Here is an 18,060-nt window from a genome sequence, read left to right on the forward strand (position 1 = left end):
CATCTATGTTCGGAAAAGAGGAGGGGGGAGACGAAAATAATGAAAGCCACCGTAAGCGTGAACAATCAATTAAGACCCGAAATGGTTTATCAAATCCTTCCAATGATTGCTAAGCCAGAATCCATCTTCTCGGTTGAAATTGTCTCTGTGTTTATATATGTGGATAGCCTCATGAACGAATCTCTCATGGGAGACAGATGGCTTGCAAAGAACCTCTGTCTTGGAGAAGTCAATGTCATGTGAGCCTACTGAATTATAACAGTGATCTGCCACGGCCGAGGTGTTGGTCCTACCGTGTTTTAGGTCTGCTTTGTGTTCACGAATGTGGTCTGAGACATGTCGATTGGTTTTTACAATGTAACTACTACCACAGAGGCATCTACAAACTAAGTTGCCTCTGTGGTAGTATTTACATTGGAGAAACCAAACGACATGTCTCGGACCGCATTCGTGAACACAAAGCAGACCTTAAACACGGTAGGACCAACACCTCGGCCGTGGCAGATCACTGTTATAATTCAGTAGGCTCACATGACATTGACTTCTCCAAGACAGAGGTTCTCTGCAAGCCATCTGGCTACCATGAGAGATTCGTTCATGAGGCTATCCACATATACAAACACAGAGACAATTTCAACCGAGAAGATGGATTCTGGCTTAGCAATCATTGGAAGGATTTGATAAACCATTTCGGGTCTTGATTGTTCACGCTTACGGTGGCTTTCAGACCCCATCCATTATTTTCGTCTCCCCCCTCCTCTTTTCCGAACATAGATGGACTCGTCCATCTGAACAAACTGCCAAATCGCTCTCCGTGGTGCTGTTAAAAATAACCGCCACTTTTTTCAAATTTTCTTGCTGTGGTTTTCATACCTGATGATTGCTTGTGTTGCAGTCGAAACGTCGTGAGAATTTTATTGTTTTATATTTGTATTATTTTGTTTCCCTTCTACGTGATTTTACCGAAACAAACAGGAATATTGCTCTGAGCTGGTGGAAATTCCACGTTCCGATGGCGGGGTAAAGTCCATCCATTGAACAACTGCAAAGTAGTAGTTCATTTATCGGCCCTCGAGGGTCGATGGGCTATCATCCCGCTCTATCCACCCGGCTCTACCAAACCCCGTACACACCCTATACATCCCCACAAAGTGGTAGTCATTTTATCAACTACGGTGTGATGATGGACTGAGTCAGCAGGATTTGAATTCTGCTCGCTTTACCACTGAGCCGCCTGGCCAGTTTGCACCGCGGTGGCTTGTGGGTTCACACCACCACAGACTGATTCTATTCACCAGAATATAAAAGTACAATAAATAAAAAAACATTTATTTTTAAATCGAATCAGGATTTGTGATTATTCATGGAATCTTTGATAACGTTCGTCAAGACTAAATAATTATGACCGGACATATCACACCACAATTTAGGTTGTTATTGAAATTGTTTAATTTCAACTTGACAGTCATTCGTTTAAAAATATGCACGGCGACATTGTGAGCAGCAGATGGCAGTGCCGAATTCTAATTTCGTCCTTGCATTTTCTACGATTCTACTTTCCAATGATAGCAAGCCACCAAACTCAAAAAAAGTACAAGTTCAAACACTGGCTCTGGTTTCCGTTTCCATTGCAGCTGTTAATATTAACAAAATGTATCCGCAATAAAACCAGGTACAACTCGTTAAGACATGTTGCTAATCACGCTCATCTCTGAAAGACTCGTTTTGATGCATTTGATTGAAAACGGTTTACCGAGCTAAAGGAAAAGTAACCACGTAACTTTTGTCGAAAGGTATTTGAAATGCCCTTCCCAAGGGGGGAACGGTTTCCCAACCCTGAAATCGAGTAACGACATTAATTTATAATACAAACGTACAAAATGTCAGGCTGAGAAACGAGCATTCAAAACGTGCTCACCGCAGCCCGTGATCCTAGCCAAGGAAAGCGTTCACGCTGGGAGCTTAGACGGGACACGTTCCCCCGTTGCAGCCGATGAATACCACCCAACGTTTCTCCACTGCGCGGGGTTTTTCGCGGCTGCGCCTCCGCGTGGCTCTCGGTTGTTGCGTTTTTGAGTTGTACCGCGTGCGGTTCGGCACACGGTGCCCGACGACGTTTCGTTACCTCGGAGTTGTGGGGCTTATTCTGGAGCCGAAGCAAAATTCATCCCTGGAGAAGCGCGTGGGGTGAAAACGTCGGGACGTCAAACCGAGCACGCGGTACAAAATACAAAAAAAAAGAAACGGAGAGTCGCGATTATCTTTCCCGGCTTGTTTGAGAAGAGAGTCGCGTGTTGAGAGGGAACCGAATGGGACACTCAATCACCCGAGCGTCACTGCAGGTCAAATTCCTCCTCGCTCGAGATGTCGTCCTGCCAAACAAAAATGTAAAATCACAAAACAATAAACACGCTTCATAAACAAGCACGTCTCTGTACGTTAACGAACGTACATACGTACCAAATCCCACTCGCTGGGGATCGAGGTATCATCTAAATAAAGCAGACTGTTTTGAACATTAGAAAATGATTTGTTTTTTAAAAGTGAATGCGCACACGACTAGTAACACATTACCGTGCGTGAAAAGGTCACATTTGCGAACATGTATAGAAAATCATAGTTTCATTATGAAAAAAACAATGATTCAACTTGTAACGCACCACACGGTATGGGGCAATCCATTTAGTACGTCCGCAAAAATCTGTCAAAACTTGACCCCTCCCCCCCTCCCTGTACGCACGCGTACTTTTTACACCTCCCCACCCACCTGCGTACATTCGCCTGACGCACCCCGCACACCCCCCCCCCCGAATCCTGTAGAACGGCCGATATTTAATCCACGCAGAAACGATCAATGATTAATAATAATAATAACGTGTTTCAGCAAAGAGAGAGTCCACCGCCGGACTATCTAACTCATCTGAAGGCCAATGTAGACAAATTATTATCGAGGCTTCACCCCCCCCCCGTTTCCGATGCGTACATTGTCAGTAGACCCCCGCCATACGCAAGCGAACATATTTGGGTTAACCCCCCCTCCCCCCTCCATGTGTACGTACTAGTTGGATGGGCCCTATTCATTCCCTCTGGATGAGCAAGAACTGCAGTTAAGCAGGAGACGAAGTAGCCAGGCGGCAAGCTGGCGCCACCAATTGCCCAAGCTCTGTGGCCCTCTACACATTAAGATGTTTTCAGCCAATCAATGAGTCTTTATACATTTGGGAGGAAACCAGAGTGCACGGAACAAACCCAGCCATGTGAGGGGGAAACACTCTAGCCCATACAGGTGGAACAGGCGGTCGGATATGCGACGTTGTACTCAATGATGTGAGTGAATTTACAGAGAAATCAACGGGTCTACCAAGTTCACCTTTTGTAGTTTGGCCTTTTTCTGCATGTTTCCGTCCGAGTGGTCATCTTGAGCGGTCTTGCGCTTATTCCTGAAGGAAAGCAGGAAAGCGTGTCACCAGCTCCGCAGTGCGGTGGTTCATTGTATCTACAAAGCATCGTCATCATTGCCGCAGGATATCCCAGGTGAGCAGGGAGTGGTGGCACACAGGGGTAGTCAGACACAGAGAGACTTGGAAATCGAGAGACACACACGGAAACAGAGACACTGAGACGTACACAAGTAGAGACAAAGGCAGCAAGGGAGACACAGAGGCATGGAGGGAGACATCGACACAGGGATTACAGTCACAGAAACACGAAGAAAGACACAGGGACAAAGATACACAGAGAGACAAAGAAAACAACATCAAAGGAAACGACGACGACAATAACACACTCAGAAAATAAGACACAGAGACACCGGGACTTACGGACACACGTACAAAAGACACAGAGAGACACTGCGTGACGTGAGCTGTGGGATGGCGTACAGGCCACAAGGTGAACCCAGGGCCTGGCAGTGAGCGGCACACTGCTCCAGATGCTGCTTGATGGTCACCACCATCTCCGCTTTTGGCAGCTCCACACACTTCACCATCTTCCGGAGGTCTGCAACAGCAGCAGCAGGAGCAACAGCGATAGCAGCAGCAGCAGTGATAGCAACAGTGGCAGCAGCATCAGTAATAGCAACAACAGCAATAGGAACAACAGCAAGGTCAATGACAGATCAAAATATGACACAAAGTTTAACGTTAACTCTCTTGAAATTATTTTTTTTTTACATTCATTTTACCAATTGATTGTATCAATATAATGATATCAGCAGAGGATTGGTGGGTGGCTCAAGGGTCATAGACTGGGTCAGAGACACTTAGTCCATTGGTAGGTACAACCCAAGGTAGAAATCTTTAGTGGTACCAATTTATTTATACGACTAATAAAAGTGAATTATTTCATAACCCACTCATGTCAAGTGGTTATCACACGATTCACTGTTATTGGCCACACAAAGAAACGGGAACCACTTAAGAGTTATGCCACCTAAGGTGAGACTGACAAGTAAAATATCTGATTTGGGCTCATGGGCTGAACCAGCAAAACTGAGATCCTAGGATCAAACATGGGCAATCCTTCTTGAGCTTTATAGGTAATGGGATTTTTCCAGGATAAATACAGGTTCTGCTTCTGGTGAAACTGGAACTCGAGTGTGGCGAGTTGGAGTGTAAAAAAATGGCATTTACTAGCCGAGGAAAGCCTCACTGAGTGTCGTACATATTTTTTTCTGGAAGGTCCTGCCACGTTTTCACAGCAGGGGGCGATAACACGATGAAACAAGATTTTTTGTTCCTAATTGCTTATGCATCAAAAGTACAGAAAATGGCTATTATTCCCCAAAAACTTTGCTCTTGTGACCAGGACTTTATGTGAAGGAATGACACAAATGCACACCACGTTTTCTCATTGAAAATAGGTACATTTCAAAATATCATGGTCCTGGTCACAAAAGCAAAGTTTGTAGGGAATAAACAGCCATTTTCTGTACTTTTGAGGCATAAGCAATTATGATATAACACTACCCAGGAACAAAAAATATATATTTTTAAAAAATATATATATTTTGTATTATTATTTATTGTTTCCCTTCTACGTGACTTTACCGAAAGAACCAAGAATATATAGATTTCTTTCTTACACAGTGTAAAAAAGTTGTTGCTGTGTGCAATCCCAACCGATACACCTGCGGAGGTAATTTTCACGTTTGGCCAATTTGGACTGCGACGGCGGCACACGATGCCTGACCCTCGCGAGCAACGTCACGTGATCTTTAAACGTCCGCTGTGTCAATACACCCCGCAGTCATAACCACGGTGAACCGCTGGATAAGCGGCGTGCCCTGCGCGTAGACAGAGAGGTCCCCTGCGACGTCATTGCTTTTGGTGGCCGTTTTCTGACACGTGGCAGTACACCGCTCTCTGTGTGAAATGACTCCGCCACGCCTCGCCACGCGACGCCGATAAGGCCCAATCGGGATAAAACTGCTGCGGACAATTCGGGGGCGGTGCGACGTCGTCACGGTTCGCTCGAAAACCCGCGGGAGCAGAGACTCACTCTGCACGGTGTCCATCAGACAGGTCATGTCTTCCTTGAACTCGTCACCGCACAGACACTCCTTTATGTATCTGCGTGAAACGGAGGTGGCGACAAGAGGGTTCGTCACGGAGTCGAGCGCGGCCGCTGAGTGTTGCCCCGCCCACCCGACCCCCCAACACCGCGTGGGTTTTCTCGGGGCGCTCCAGTTTCCTCCCACAATGATGCAGGGGTTTTTTTTGGGGGGGGTTAGATCGCGGAAATACAAACGTGCGTCGTTAAAGCGGCCCACCACCCGACACGGCCAATTAGCAAGGTTTGTCACGTAAACAAAACACGCCAATTAGTTACCACTTCAGCACACCGATGTGTTGGAGAGTAAAACCACAACATTTACAATTCGAGTACTACGATGTTTCGCTGGTGATTACAACCAGCTTCATCAGGCGATAGCCAGGTTTAACGACACATTTCTATCTACACGATCTAACCTAAAAAAACCCGTATTATGGATAATATTGGCCGCGAAAGCCTAGTTATTAACCCGTTCCCGTTCTGTACATGTACGTCATCAGTTTTTCTTCCGATTCCGTTCTGATTATGTACATGTACGTCATCAGAACGAAACTGATTCCGAACAGAATCAAAAGTAAAAGGCCACGCGGGAGGGCGCGTGGCACAGTTTGGCGCCAGCTATCGTAGAGCGCGGTTGTGTCACTACAGTTCTCTGCGGTGAGCGCAGTACAATATCTTTAAAAACAGCGGCGCTACGCCTCTCCAAAAAAAAAAAATCAACGCTGAAACTGCTCGCGCGTTCCTAGATTCGGCGGCGTCAACCGGGGGAGCCGCCCCGCAACTTCCAGGCGTCTCGGAGCAGGGGAAAAGGGGGTTTACGGACGGCATTCACCGCTCGATGGAGACGGAGGTGTGCGATGCTCCGGTGAGGAGGGCCGCGAGGGCGATCTGCGCGGGGCTCGCGAGGAGGCACGCGTCCGTCGACAGCGCTCGCTGCAGGAACTCCTCGGCCCCTTTACGCAGAGCCTCGGCCTGCGCGACTTCAGCAAAGTTCGTCTGCCGTTGGCGGTGCCGTCGACGGCACAAGCGTAAGGGGGTAAACATCGATTCGCCGTTTAATTTGTGTTTTTTTTTTTTTGGGTTGGTCACGTAACGGTCTGTTAACAAATTCCGGCACAGTTTTCCTGATGGAGCTGGTTGTTATTACCGGCATAATGTCACGGTACTCAAATTGTAAATGTTTGTGACTTTACTCTCCAACACGCTGGTGTGCTAAAGTAGTAACGTCACAGACATCCTTACTGATTGGCTGTGTCTGGCGGTGGTGGGTTTACGACGCATTTAAATGTACGCAATTCAACCCAAAAATACTTTTATTACGAGTAACAGTCTGGCCAAACACGTGTCACAACACCCTCCACCAGCTGATACATTGGACACGGCCGAAAAATATTTGAGCCCTCAAATGGGCAGGCGAACATGTGTGTACACCAGGGGTCTGTCCGTAAACTATAAAATAACTAAAATTTTACCAGGTAAGGCTCACTGAACTTTCGATCTTTTTCAGAAGCGACCTGGCCAAAAAATGATAGCCTGACAAAAGTGGCTTATCACGTGGACATTTATAGCAGGCAAATACGCGAAATAAGGAGGGGAAAAACCGGAGGACCCGGGAGAAAAATCCACGTTGACCACGGGGAGAGAGAGAGACGCATGCAAACTCCAAATATACAGCAGGCGTCAGGCTGGGGAACGAACCCACGACCTCCTGTATACCGGGCGAGGCAGTTAACATCTCGCCACCGTGGCGCCCGCACGCCCGCCCGCCCGCCCGTGTATCTCCGTGGCACCGCATCGCCCGCACCTTGATGTGAATGAGGAAGCCCTCCAGCGGGCGGTAGGGCGTGTGAACCGTGAGGTGGAAGCGCAGCTCCTGCGTGAGCAGCAGCTCGTGAGCCAGCACCAGCTGCAGCGCCTGCTCGCGCCCGCTCTCCGCCTCCTGCTGCAGGTTGCCCACAAACTGCGCGCTCGACACGTTGAACTCGTCCGCCTTGCACGCCAGGAAGGCGGCCGTCAGCCTTTCGCGGGAGGGGAAGCCGGGTGGCGGCGGCGGTGGTGGTGGTGGGGGGTGGGAACGTGTTTAAGGAAATTGTGAGTATGTGCGACCGTTCCAACGCGAAGCAGTAGGGAACCTACTGGCCGTGACTTCCGTTCCACGTGGCACACGGCCTCCGTGAGGCCTGTCGCCACCAGTAGTGAGACGTTAACTACCTCGCCTGGTTTACAGGAGGCCGTGGGTTCGATCCGACCCTGACGCCCGTTGCATATTTGAAGTTTGCACGTTCTCCCCGTGGCCGCATGGATTTTTCTCCGGGTCCTCCGGTTTTTCCCTCCGCATTGAGAAACACGCGTTTCGAGTGTTTGACTGCCATCAATTTCCACGTGATAAACCACTTGGTTGAGCTATAATTTGTGGCCAAATTGCTTCTGAAAAAGAGTTACATAGCTCAGTGGACCTTAGCTGGTAAAATAAAAATTGTTTAGTTTAGTTTTAGAAACGGCCTGCGAACGATAATTATAATCCGTCGCCGCAAGCACCTGAACCGTGCGCCGACTTTGTAACTGCGACCCGACATCAGCAACGTGTCAGGGCGGTTGGATTGGTTTAGGATCTAGGGTTAGTGCAGGGGTGAGGAACCTATCGCGCGCGACTTCATTTCATATTTCATTTCATTCAGTCCGTGACTTTATTTCAAATGGCTTGCGGCATAATTTCATACGGACCGTGAGTTCATTTCACATGGCCAATGGCTTTATCATTTCATGCGGCCCACGATCACATTTTAAGTTTTTGTTCAGTAACCTTGTACTTAAGATGTGAATGCATAGCCCGTACGTTGGTATTCACGAATGAATGTTCAGCATTCATCAAATTAACTCATCACTTAAAGGTAATTATGCATTTTACCCTGATTCACGCACATGCTCTACTTACTAAAAAAATTGAAGCATAAACTACTGGTCACACCGCTGTCAGAACTGACCTCACTAATGGAATGTGATAACACTCACAGGATGTTGCGTGGATGATATTCCATCACCGAGTTGTTGAGATAAAACCTCTTAAAGTAGCAGCAGGCGATAGCCTGCAAGTCACACACATGGGAGACACGAGTTACGTCATTTATTTATCCCAGTTGTCTTTTTTCCAAATGTTATTACAATCATGCCAAAGGCGTCACGGGCGCAAAGCCCTGCAGCGGGAGTCGAACCTGTGTGGAGCGGGGCATGGGCGGCTTGAACTTGGTGCACAGGTCTTGGAGGCAGCGCTCGTAGTGACGACACAGGGCGAGCTCCTCCGACGGGGAGAGAAGCAAAGAGTCGTTGACGGAGCCCTGGGAGCGAGCGGTGGATGAGCGGTGGACACGCAGGGGAGGGGTGGACGCACACACATTGCTGAAGATTCCTCAGGGTTCCGTGGAAGTGCATAGGGCCCAGAGAGACAAAATAAAAAAAATTAAAATCGATCTTTCCCCCCAATTGTGTTATTGGCATCAGGTCGTGGAGATGAAGGATCCGTTTTGATATCTCACAGAGGGCAGCGAGACCCTTCGTCGCGAACAACCAATGGCAGTGATCACCAACAGAGCTTACCTCCAAGATCTTTTCAAGTGCACACTTTGTAATGTAGCCAAACCCAAGTACACAACTAAACCTAATGGGATGGATTTACTTTTTTGCAGTTGTCCGTGACCTGGTCGAGCCCATGAATTCAATGCACTTGAGAACCCGGTTCACAATCGCAGGTGGCTGAAACCCAGATTTGAAGGACAGGGTTGTCAGCGGCGATGGCTCAGCGTCTCCCACCTCTGAAGTCACCAGTCACCTGTCACCTGTCCAGCTCAATTAACCACCTCGCCTGGTATACAGGATGTTGTGGGTGTCAATCCCGACCCTGATGCCTGTAAATTTGGAGTTCGCATGTTCTCCCGAACGTCACGTGGATTTTTCTCTAGGTCCTCCGGTTTTTCCCTTCACATTTAGAATCAAAGTGCGTTTGGGAGTATCTGGCTGCTATACATTTCCACAGATGACAAGCCACTTCGTTGGGCTATCATTTGCGATAGCCAAGTCACTTCTGAAAAAGAGCTGTATAGCTCAGTGGGCCTTAACTGGTATAATAAGTAGTCCATCGGTTAAGTGACATCGGTTAAGGTTTTTTTGGTTTATGTTTTGCCTCCCATAGGACCCCCATGGTTTCGGCTGTTAAAATTTTCACTAACGCACGCGGGCGCCAATTTCGGCCAATCCGAGCGCTGTCAAAGTGGGCTGAGCATGCCTCAGCCGATCAGCAAAGCCCATTTATGAGCGTTTAGACCTCGGCTGGCTTTGTTAACATTGTTTTATGTTTTGGCAGTAAAAAAACACTCCCTTGCAGACTCACGTAATTCGTATATATTCGATGCTATTTCGGTTAACCGTAGTTTTCGTGGAACGGATTAAAAACGCTAACCCGAGGGGACTACCGTAGCTTAACAAGTTTTTTAGTTTCTCCTACCTCCGAACAGACATCACTGAATTCAATCATCGATGCAGGGAACTCGGGTCCCACACCTTAGCATTCTTCCTGAGCTTCGTCTTGAACTTCTCGTTGGCCTCCCGCCTTAACGCCGCAATCTCCTCCTCCGTCCCAAAGGTCCAGTGCGTCTTCTGGGTGCTGCTGTGGTACATCGCGGCCGCCACACGCTGCTGTGCGGACGAGAGCGGAGGGTGGAGAGAAAAGTGAAAAAGTCATTTTTTTTTTAAACTTCTTTAAAAACACGCTTTCACGAAATGTACCGTACTAGTAATGGAAGAACTCCACGACTCCAGGAAGTGGCCCCGAAGCTTGCCATAACGTCAGGGGACCGTGGTCATATACAGCCAACGTCACGTTGACCGTGGACAATTAGAGCCAAGCCGAAACATAGAATATACAAAATAATGTTTTAAAATATATATTTTTTTTCGATTTAAAGCTTTCGTGACTGCAATGATTCATCTTCTTTGGTTCTTTCGGTAAAGTCACGTAGAATGAGAATAAAATAATAAATTGATAAAATAAAATAACACAATAATATTCTCACGACGTTTCGGCCACAACACAAGCGGCCTTCATCAGGTGAAGGGAGCGAGACTGTCTGGTAGGACAGCGCTGGAGTGAGAGAGCCACGTTCAGATCACGGCTTTTAAGCTGTGTGAGAGGAACAAAGAGCCTTGACGAAGGAATTAGCATAAAATTTAGCATTGAAAAGGCTGAATGATTAGCTTGTGACTGGTCACAGAAATAGCTATGTTAAAAGTTAAAGCATACACATCCGCAGAGGCACCCATTGTTAAAAGGAATTAGCATAGAATTTAGCATTGAAATAGCTAAATTAAGGCATTCGCTTGTAACTGCTACAGAAATAGTTACGTTGAAGTCAGAGCATACACATTCACCGAGGCACTTAGTACAAATCAAAACAGGAGAATTTAGCATTGAAATAACTAGGCGAATTTAGCATTGAAATAACTGGGTGATTTGCTGGTGACTGGTCACAGAAATGACTAACCCATCTGAGCTATTCACAGTACTATATAGTGAACCAATAAAAACTAAAATATAAATTACCTTCATGTTATCAATAAACTCTATATTCTCCAATCAGCTAAGCTACCAACCATAAGTCGTTATATATCACAATGCTATATGGCGAAAAAATGGGTGGATTCTTACCCTCAAATTTCCGTACCACGGATAGCTACGGGCCCCGTTCAGACGGACGAGTTCGTCCATGGTCGGAACAGAGGAGGGGGAGAGAGACAGCTGCGAAGCCCTAGTATACTCCATGTTGTAAACCATACCATTAACCGTGGTGTGAGAGGTATTAAGAGGCAATGCTGGCGAAAGAGCTGCGGTCTGAAGGTCATCGTAAAATTACAATTAATTAAGAACAGAAATGATTTAACACATCTTTCCAGTGGTTACTAAGCCTGAATCCATCTTCTCGGTTGAAAGCCGTGATCTGAACGTGGCTCTCTCACTCCAGCGCTGTCCTACCAGACAGTCTCGCTCCCTTCACCTGATGAAGGCCGCTTGTGTTGTGGCCGAAACGTCGTGAGAATATTATTGTGTTATTTTATTTTATCAATTTATTATTTTATTCTCATTCTACGTGACTTTACCGAAAGAACCAAAGAAGATGAATCATTGCAGTCACGAAAGCTTTAAATCGAAATTTAACCGCCTCTACGGGGAGGGATTCCACACATCCTTAAGATCATTCAACAGACTTCGGGATAAGAAGGCTCAACTAATCGAGTCTCTCACCTTTCTGAAGAGATGCCGCGACTCTAAGGTAATACCAACCGCATTTACACTAACCTCTGCTGTTGCAACTTCTCTCAATGCAAAACGAATTCTAGCTAGAACTAGCTTCGCTCTTATCTCGGAAAAAATCAGACTTACACGCACCGAACTCGATCAGTTAGACAAGACACTCTACAAATCACACTTAAAATTGACAGCAACAATGTCTACATCGGATTGGGAACATGTAGACAATATGACTACCTCTTCGGCTGCCACTATGTCGAACAAATGTAGGGACAATTTGATTTCCAAATTCAATCACCTCTCCAGCAAAAAATCGGATCCACACACCGAAAAGATAGACGTCAACAAAGTCGTAATTAATCGCAGTAACAGTTCCATTTCTGATGGTCTGAAATCCGTTTTAGCTAAAGGTCTAAACTTTGCTGTCACACCGAGACACTTACCGGTTAATGATATCATTGCCCATGTCGACGTTGCACTCAAGGGCTTGAGTCACATCTCTGCAGACGTAGCAAGATCTGAAATCGCTGCAACCCTCAAAAACGCTAAGTTGCCACCTAGCAACATCAGCAAAGACGAACGTTTTGAATTATCTCAATTAAAAAAGAGGGATGATATTGTCGTTCTCTCAGCCGACAAAGGCAATGCCACTGTCATCATGGACAAAACAGAATATAACAACAAAATTCAAGAACTACTCAACGATGGCAGCTATACAAAAATAAAAAGAGATCCCACCAACAGCCTGGTCACCAAAACGAACAAAATTATCTCTGATTCAACAGCATTAATTGATGAGAACAAACAGTTCTTGTTGAAACCCTCTGCTGCCAGACCACCAAGATTATATGGCCTTCCAAAGATACACAAAGAAGATACACCCCTTCGTCCCATCGTCTCTACTATCAGCTCCCCCACCTACAAACTGGCACGTTTTCTGGCTGATATACTGCGACCTTTCACTGGAAAAACCACCTCTGCGGTACTAAATTCTACTCACCTGGTATCGACAATCAAAGACATTTCCCTGTCCCCAAACGACCTGCTTGTCAGTTTTGATGTGGTGTCCTTGTTCACCAAAGTCCCGGTACCTGACACCATCGCTATCATTGAAGACCTGGTTCATCAAGGACTGCATACTGATGTACCCCCCCTGGTAAGACATTGCTTAACCAACACATACTTCACCTGGAATGGAACTTTCTACAAACAAACTGAGGGCACCCCAATGGGCTCCCCCCTTTCTCCGGTTGTAGCCAACGTATTCATGGAAAAATTTGAAACTGACGCCATCCAGACTGCCACTCTACGCCCGACCTTATGGAAGAGGTACGTTGATGACACCTTTGTCATTTGGCCACATGGCCAGCCTGCTCTAGACCAATTCCGCGACCACATCAATTCCATACACCCAGCCATCAGATTTACCATGGAGGTCGAAAAAGATGGCAAACTACCCTTTCTGGATGTCTTAATTAAAAGGAGACATGATGGTTCAATGAGCCACTCTGTCTACAGGAAAGCTACCCATACAGATGCTTACTTGAAACCGGATTCCCACCACCATCCATCCCAGAAGAACTGCCTCATCAAGACTCTATACCATAGAGCCCAATGCATTTCCGACCAGGAACACATTACCAGTGAACTCAAGCACGTACACCAGGCTCTCAGGGCTAATGGCTACTCCGACTACACAATCCGCAAAGCCATCACTCCAGTCATGAAGAAGGATCCTCTTGTGGAGCCACTCAAAACCATCACCTTACCCTACATTGCAGGGGTCACTAAAAAGATCTCCAAAATCCTGAATAAACACAAGATCCAGGTCCGATTCAACACAGTACACAAAATCCGTGATTTAGTTCCATCTGTAAAAGATGCTCTTCCAGACATACAGTACCCGGGCGTTTACAAACTAAAGTGCCTTTGTGGTAGTAGCTACATTGGAGAAACCAAAAGACATATCTCGGACCGCATCCGCGAACATAAAGCAGACTTGAAACACGGTAAGACGAACTCCTCTGCCGTGGCAGATCACTGTTACAATTCAGTGGGCTCACATGACATTGACTTCTCCAAGACGGAGGTTCTTTGCAAACCAACTGGCTACCATGAGAGATTCGTTCATGAGGCCATTCACATATACAAGCACAGAGACAATTTCAACCGAGAAGATGGATTCAGGCTTAGTAACCACTGGAAAGATGTGTTAAATCATTTCTGTTCTTAATTAATTGTAATTTTACGATGACCTTCAGACCGCAGCTCTTTCGCCAGCATTGCCTCTTAATACCTCTCACACCACGGTTAATGGTATGGTTTACAACATGGAGTATACTAGGGCTTCGCAGCTGTCTCTCTCCCCCTCCTCTGTTCCGACCATGGACGAACTCGTCCATCTGAACGGGGCCCGTAGCTATCCGTGGTACGGAAATTTGAGGGTAAGAATCCACCCATTTTTTCGCCATATAGCATTGTGATATATAACGACTTATGGTTGGTAGCTTAGCTGATTGGAGAATATAGAGTTTATTGATAACATGAAGGTAATTTATATTTTAGTTTTTATTGGTTCACTATATAGTACTGTGAATAGCTCAGATGGGTTAGTCATTTCTGTGACCAGTCACCAGCAAATCACCCAGTTATTTCAATGCTAAATTCGCCTAGTTATTTCAATGCTAAATTCTCCTGTTTTGATTTGTACTAAGTGCCTCGGTGAATGTGTATGCTCTGACTTCAACGTAACTATTTCTGTAGCAGTTACAAGCGAATGCCTTAATTTAGCTATTTCAATGCTAAATTCTATGCTAATTCCTTTTAACAATGGGTGCCTCTGCGGATGTGTATGCTTTAACTTTTAACATAGCTATTTCTGTGACCAGTCACAAGCTAATCATTCAGCCTTTTCAATGCTAAATTTTATGCTAATTCCTTCGTCAAGGCTCTTTGTTCCTCTCACACAGCTTAAAAGCCGTGATCTGAACGTGGCTCTCTCACTCCAGCGCTGTCCTACCAGACAGTCTCGCTCCCTTCACCTGATGAAGGCCGCTTGTGTTGTGGCCGAAACGTCGTGAGAATATTATTGTGTTATTTTATTTTATCAATTTATTATTTTATTCTCATTCTACGTGACTTTACCGAAAGAACCAAAGACGATATTTTTTTTATTATTATAGAATATAGTATTGTCATCAGTATGACATACGTATACAAAGTTTGCAGTCGATACCACATTGGGAAGTGGGTTAAAATTGAGTTACAAGATTTGAGGATACAACAACAGAGTGAGTTAAATAAAATCGTGTAATAGTAAAAAAAAATATGGTTGGGTTATGGGCACGGGGGGGGGGGTGACAGCTGAGCGTAAATGTTAACCTTTGGTGTGAATCGTGCGGTTTAGGTGAGGAATAGTTAGTGTGGCTGGTAATTGTGGTTATGGTTCTAAGTATTTAGCTTTAATTTATGGCATGTTACAGTTTAGAGATATGACTTGGTAGAGATGAAGGTTCGTGCGGTCGGGGTTTAAGAGTCGTGTTACAAGTTAAGAGTTGTGCAAGAGCTTGTTCGGCTCACGCACTCTCTCCTGTACATCACAGCACAAACATAATCATTATCCGCTGCTGGATGACGCCCTTATCGCCACCCGTCTTATAAGGAAAACCCCACACGTGGCAAAACGAAGGCGCATTATTCCTATATTATTATATAATAAACTAATACATAATAAATACATAATAAAGTATTATATAATAAACTAATACATAATAAACTATTATATAATAAACTATTATATAATAATCTTAATGCGCGAGGCGGGGCGGGTGGCTCACGTGGTCGGCGCGCGCGCCGTTCCCAAACCCCGTGCACGGCGCAACACGCGCTGGGGGTCACCACTTGACCCCAGTGGTGAAGTATGGTCGAGCGGCCCTCACGGGCGTGCACGGCATTGGGGAAGAGGAGGGGAATGGAATGGCCCCTGAATCCCGACGGCGGCGGCGAGACTCCCACAGTCACCACGCGGCTTGAGTCGACGTTCAAGTCGTACTCGCGTAACTTGCGAGCGCAGGGGCATTTCCAGGGTTCAGGCCACGCGTTGCGACGATCGAGGGCAGAGGCCTCGCCGAGCCGAGCAAATTGATTTTGCTCGCAGCAGCAGCAGCAGCAGCAAAGATAAAGACCCCCGTGTAGCCTGTAACAGACTGTTGGGGCAAGTGCTGTTAGCGAGCAGCACTCTACGAAGGCCGGCACGGCACACGAGGGGGTGGCCAGCACCACGCCCGGCCGCCTTTGTCTCCCACAGTGGCGATGTTTACACACCGCAACAGGTACTCGTTTGAGGCTGAGTCTACCTAGGGGAGGCCCAGAACCGATTTAGATAATCGTCACCGGTGTTGGCCGTGAGCGGGAATCGAACTCGGTTCGCCGGGTTCGTAGCGCAGCGTAGCGCTAACCGCTGCACCACCGCTCCCCATCACCACGCACATACAGCACACACAGCACAAACCACCCCAACCCCACAGCAGAACTTAAGCAGCGAGAGAATAATGCGTAGAGCTCACTTTACCCGCAAAAAGGGGCGAGCGTTTTGTTGAGTTCCGAACGCTGGGCGTCTTCGTCTTTAATTTGGACGACGATAAGAAAGAAATAAGTTACGATTGCCAGGACGGCCTTATTCCTACATTTACTACGGCAACAACGTGGGTGCAACCCCTGAAGTCGTCCGGGGGAAACGCGCGGCACGGAGGTTTTGGTTCCGGGCCAGGCTTCCACACAAACGCGAAACAACGTGGGGCATATTCTTTGGTTCTTTCGGTAAAGTAACGTAGAATGAGAATAAAATAATAAATTGATAAAATAAAATAACACGTGGGGCATAGCTTGACTTAAAGCTTTCGTGAATGCAGGAATTCATATTCTTTGGGTCTTTCAGGAAAAGCCAAGCGGATAGAAAAATAAAATAAAAAAATAGCTGGCAATTTTTTTTTTCACCTAATGACGATTGCTTGTGTTGCTTCAGTTTTCAGTTGCATTTATTTTGGTATAGCCCTGTGAGCCATTCGGCTCTTGAATCGGGTGCAACCGCAACAAACACAAAATAAAAACACGAACAAGAAAAACATCTTAAAGTGACTTTATGACTGTGCCAACAGAAAATCCAGGAAAAAAACAGCAAAAATATTCCTGAAATAGCACCGTACACCAACGCTGTGTGCAAAAATCCCAGTGGGATGCAAGTCAAACAACAACCACAATACAACTTAGATTAAGGCCATCAGTCTAACTCCGTACTACAACAAACAAAAACATGGCCAAACCAAAAAACTTTTGAAATCACCAAAATAAAGTCATAAAAGCAATGTAACAGTAATCATAGGAACTGTGACCGAAATAATCACAATAAACGACATAAACATGTACCACCAAACCCTGCAGCCACAGCTGCCTGCATGAGTCACTGCACAAACAACAGGAGCATCAGTAGGAGTATCAACATTTTTCAATGCACCTTTAAGATCTGCACACTAAATCAAAACACAAGATCATACTTTGCAGCGGTCATCCGGAGCGAAACATTTTATTTAATATTTTTACGATCGAAACGTCGTGATTTTTCTGTTTGCACGTAGTCACTTTAAGATGTTTTCTTGTTCATGTTGTTTTGTTTGTTGCGGTTGCATCCGATTCAAGAGCCGAATGGCTCACAGGGCTATACCTAATAAATGAAACTGAAACTGTGATATTTTTAATTTATATCTACGTGGCTTTACCGAAAGACCCAAAGAATATGGGCATAGCTGCTCAGCCCCTTACCTTATTACAGACCAATTCAGACCTTATTGGTCACCCCGTGCCCCTTATAAATAAAAACGTTCGTCCTACAAAGTCCCATCGCAAGGGAGAAATACAAACAAATAGACAATCTCCACTAGTGATTTTTGTTATTTTATTTTTTACCTACGTGACTTTACCCAATAGAACCAAAGAGTATAATCTCCACTAGTACACTCACCACTAGTACACTCACCAATACATACCTGTCAACCCCGTATCATTGACTATCTTATTACAGACCAATTCAGACCTTATTGGCCACCCCGTGCCCCTTATAAATCTCAACGTTCATCCTACAAAGTTCCATCGCAAGGGAGAAACAAATAAATAAAAAAAAATGTTCTTTTCCCGTATTGAAACGGCTGTACACC

General features: G+C 45.9%; 1 protein-coding gene across 4 annotated transcripts; it reads right to left on the reverse strand.

Annotated features, from left to right (window-relative positions):
• Positions 1-1,431: 1,431 nt before the first annotated feature.
• On the reverse strand, positions 1,432-16,600 carry CCNH (cyclin H). 4 transcript variants are annotated; one of them, XM_032973968.2, is made up of 10 exons: positions 16,422-16,600; positions 10,108-10,239; positions 8,766-8,888; positions 8,566-8,639; positions 7,358-7,571; positions 6,386-6,549; positions 5,500-5,570; positions 3,882-3,999; positions 3,371-3,440; positions 1,432-2,372 (listed from the first exon to the last, which is right to left on the reverse strand). In XM_032973968.2, the coding sequence occupies exons 2-10, from the start codon at positions 10,222-10,224 to the stop codon at positions 2,334-2,336; spliced, it is 990 nt and encodes a 329-aa protein (XP_032829859.2). In that variant the 5' UTR covers positions 10,225-10,239; positions 16,422-16,600; the 3' UTR covers positions 1,432-2,333. The 4 variants fall into 4 exon arrangements, with proteins under 4 accessions (XP_032829859.2, XP_032829860.2, XP_032829858.2 ...); XM_032973969.2 differs by having other exon boundaries at positions 6,386-6,525; positions 10,108-10,242; XM_032973967.2 differs by having other exon boundaries at positions 10,108-10,242; positions 16,422-16,599.
• Between the last annotated feature and the right edge of the window lie 1,460 nt (positions 16,601-18,060).

The sequence above is a fragment of the Petromyzon marinus genome, chromosome 52 (genome assembly GCF_048934315.1).
Source record: "Petromyzon marinus isolate PM22_M1 ecotype Great Lakes invasive population chromosome 52, UKy_Petmar_22M1.pri1.0, whole genome shotgun sequence".
Taxonomy (NCBI): domain Eukaryota; kingdom Metazoa; phylum Chordata; class Hyperoartia; order Petromyzontiformes; family Petromyzontidae; genus Petromyzon; species Petromyzon marinus.

Bases quoted from the DNA above. Each gene is read 5' to 3' on its own strand.
- CCNH (XM_032973968.2), bottom strand. From the start codon at position 10,224: ATGTACCACAGCAGCACCCAGAAGACGCACTGGACCTTTGGGACGGAG. The intron at 8,640-8,765 runs GTTCGACTCCCG...TGTGACTTGCAG, and splicing joins CCATGCCCCGCTCCACACAG to GCTATCGCCTGCTGCTACTT. The intron at 7,572-8,565 runs GTGAGTGTTATC...CTCCCGCGAAAG, and splicing joins TATCATCCACGCAACATCCT to GCTGACGGCCGCCTTCCTGG.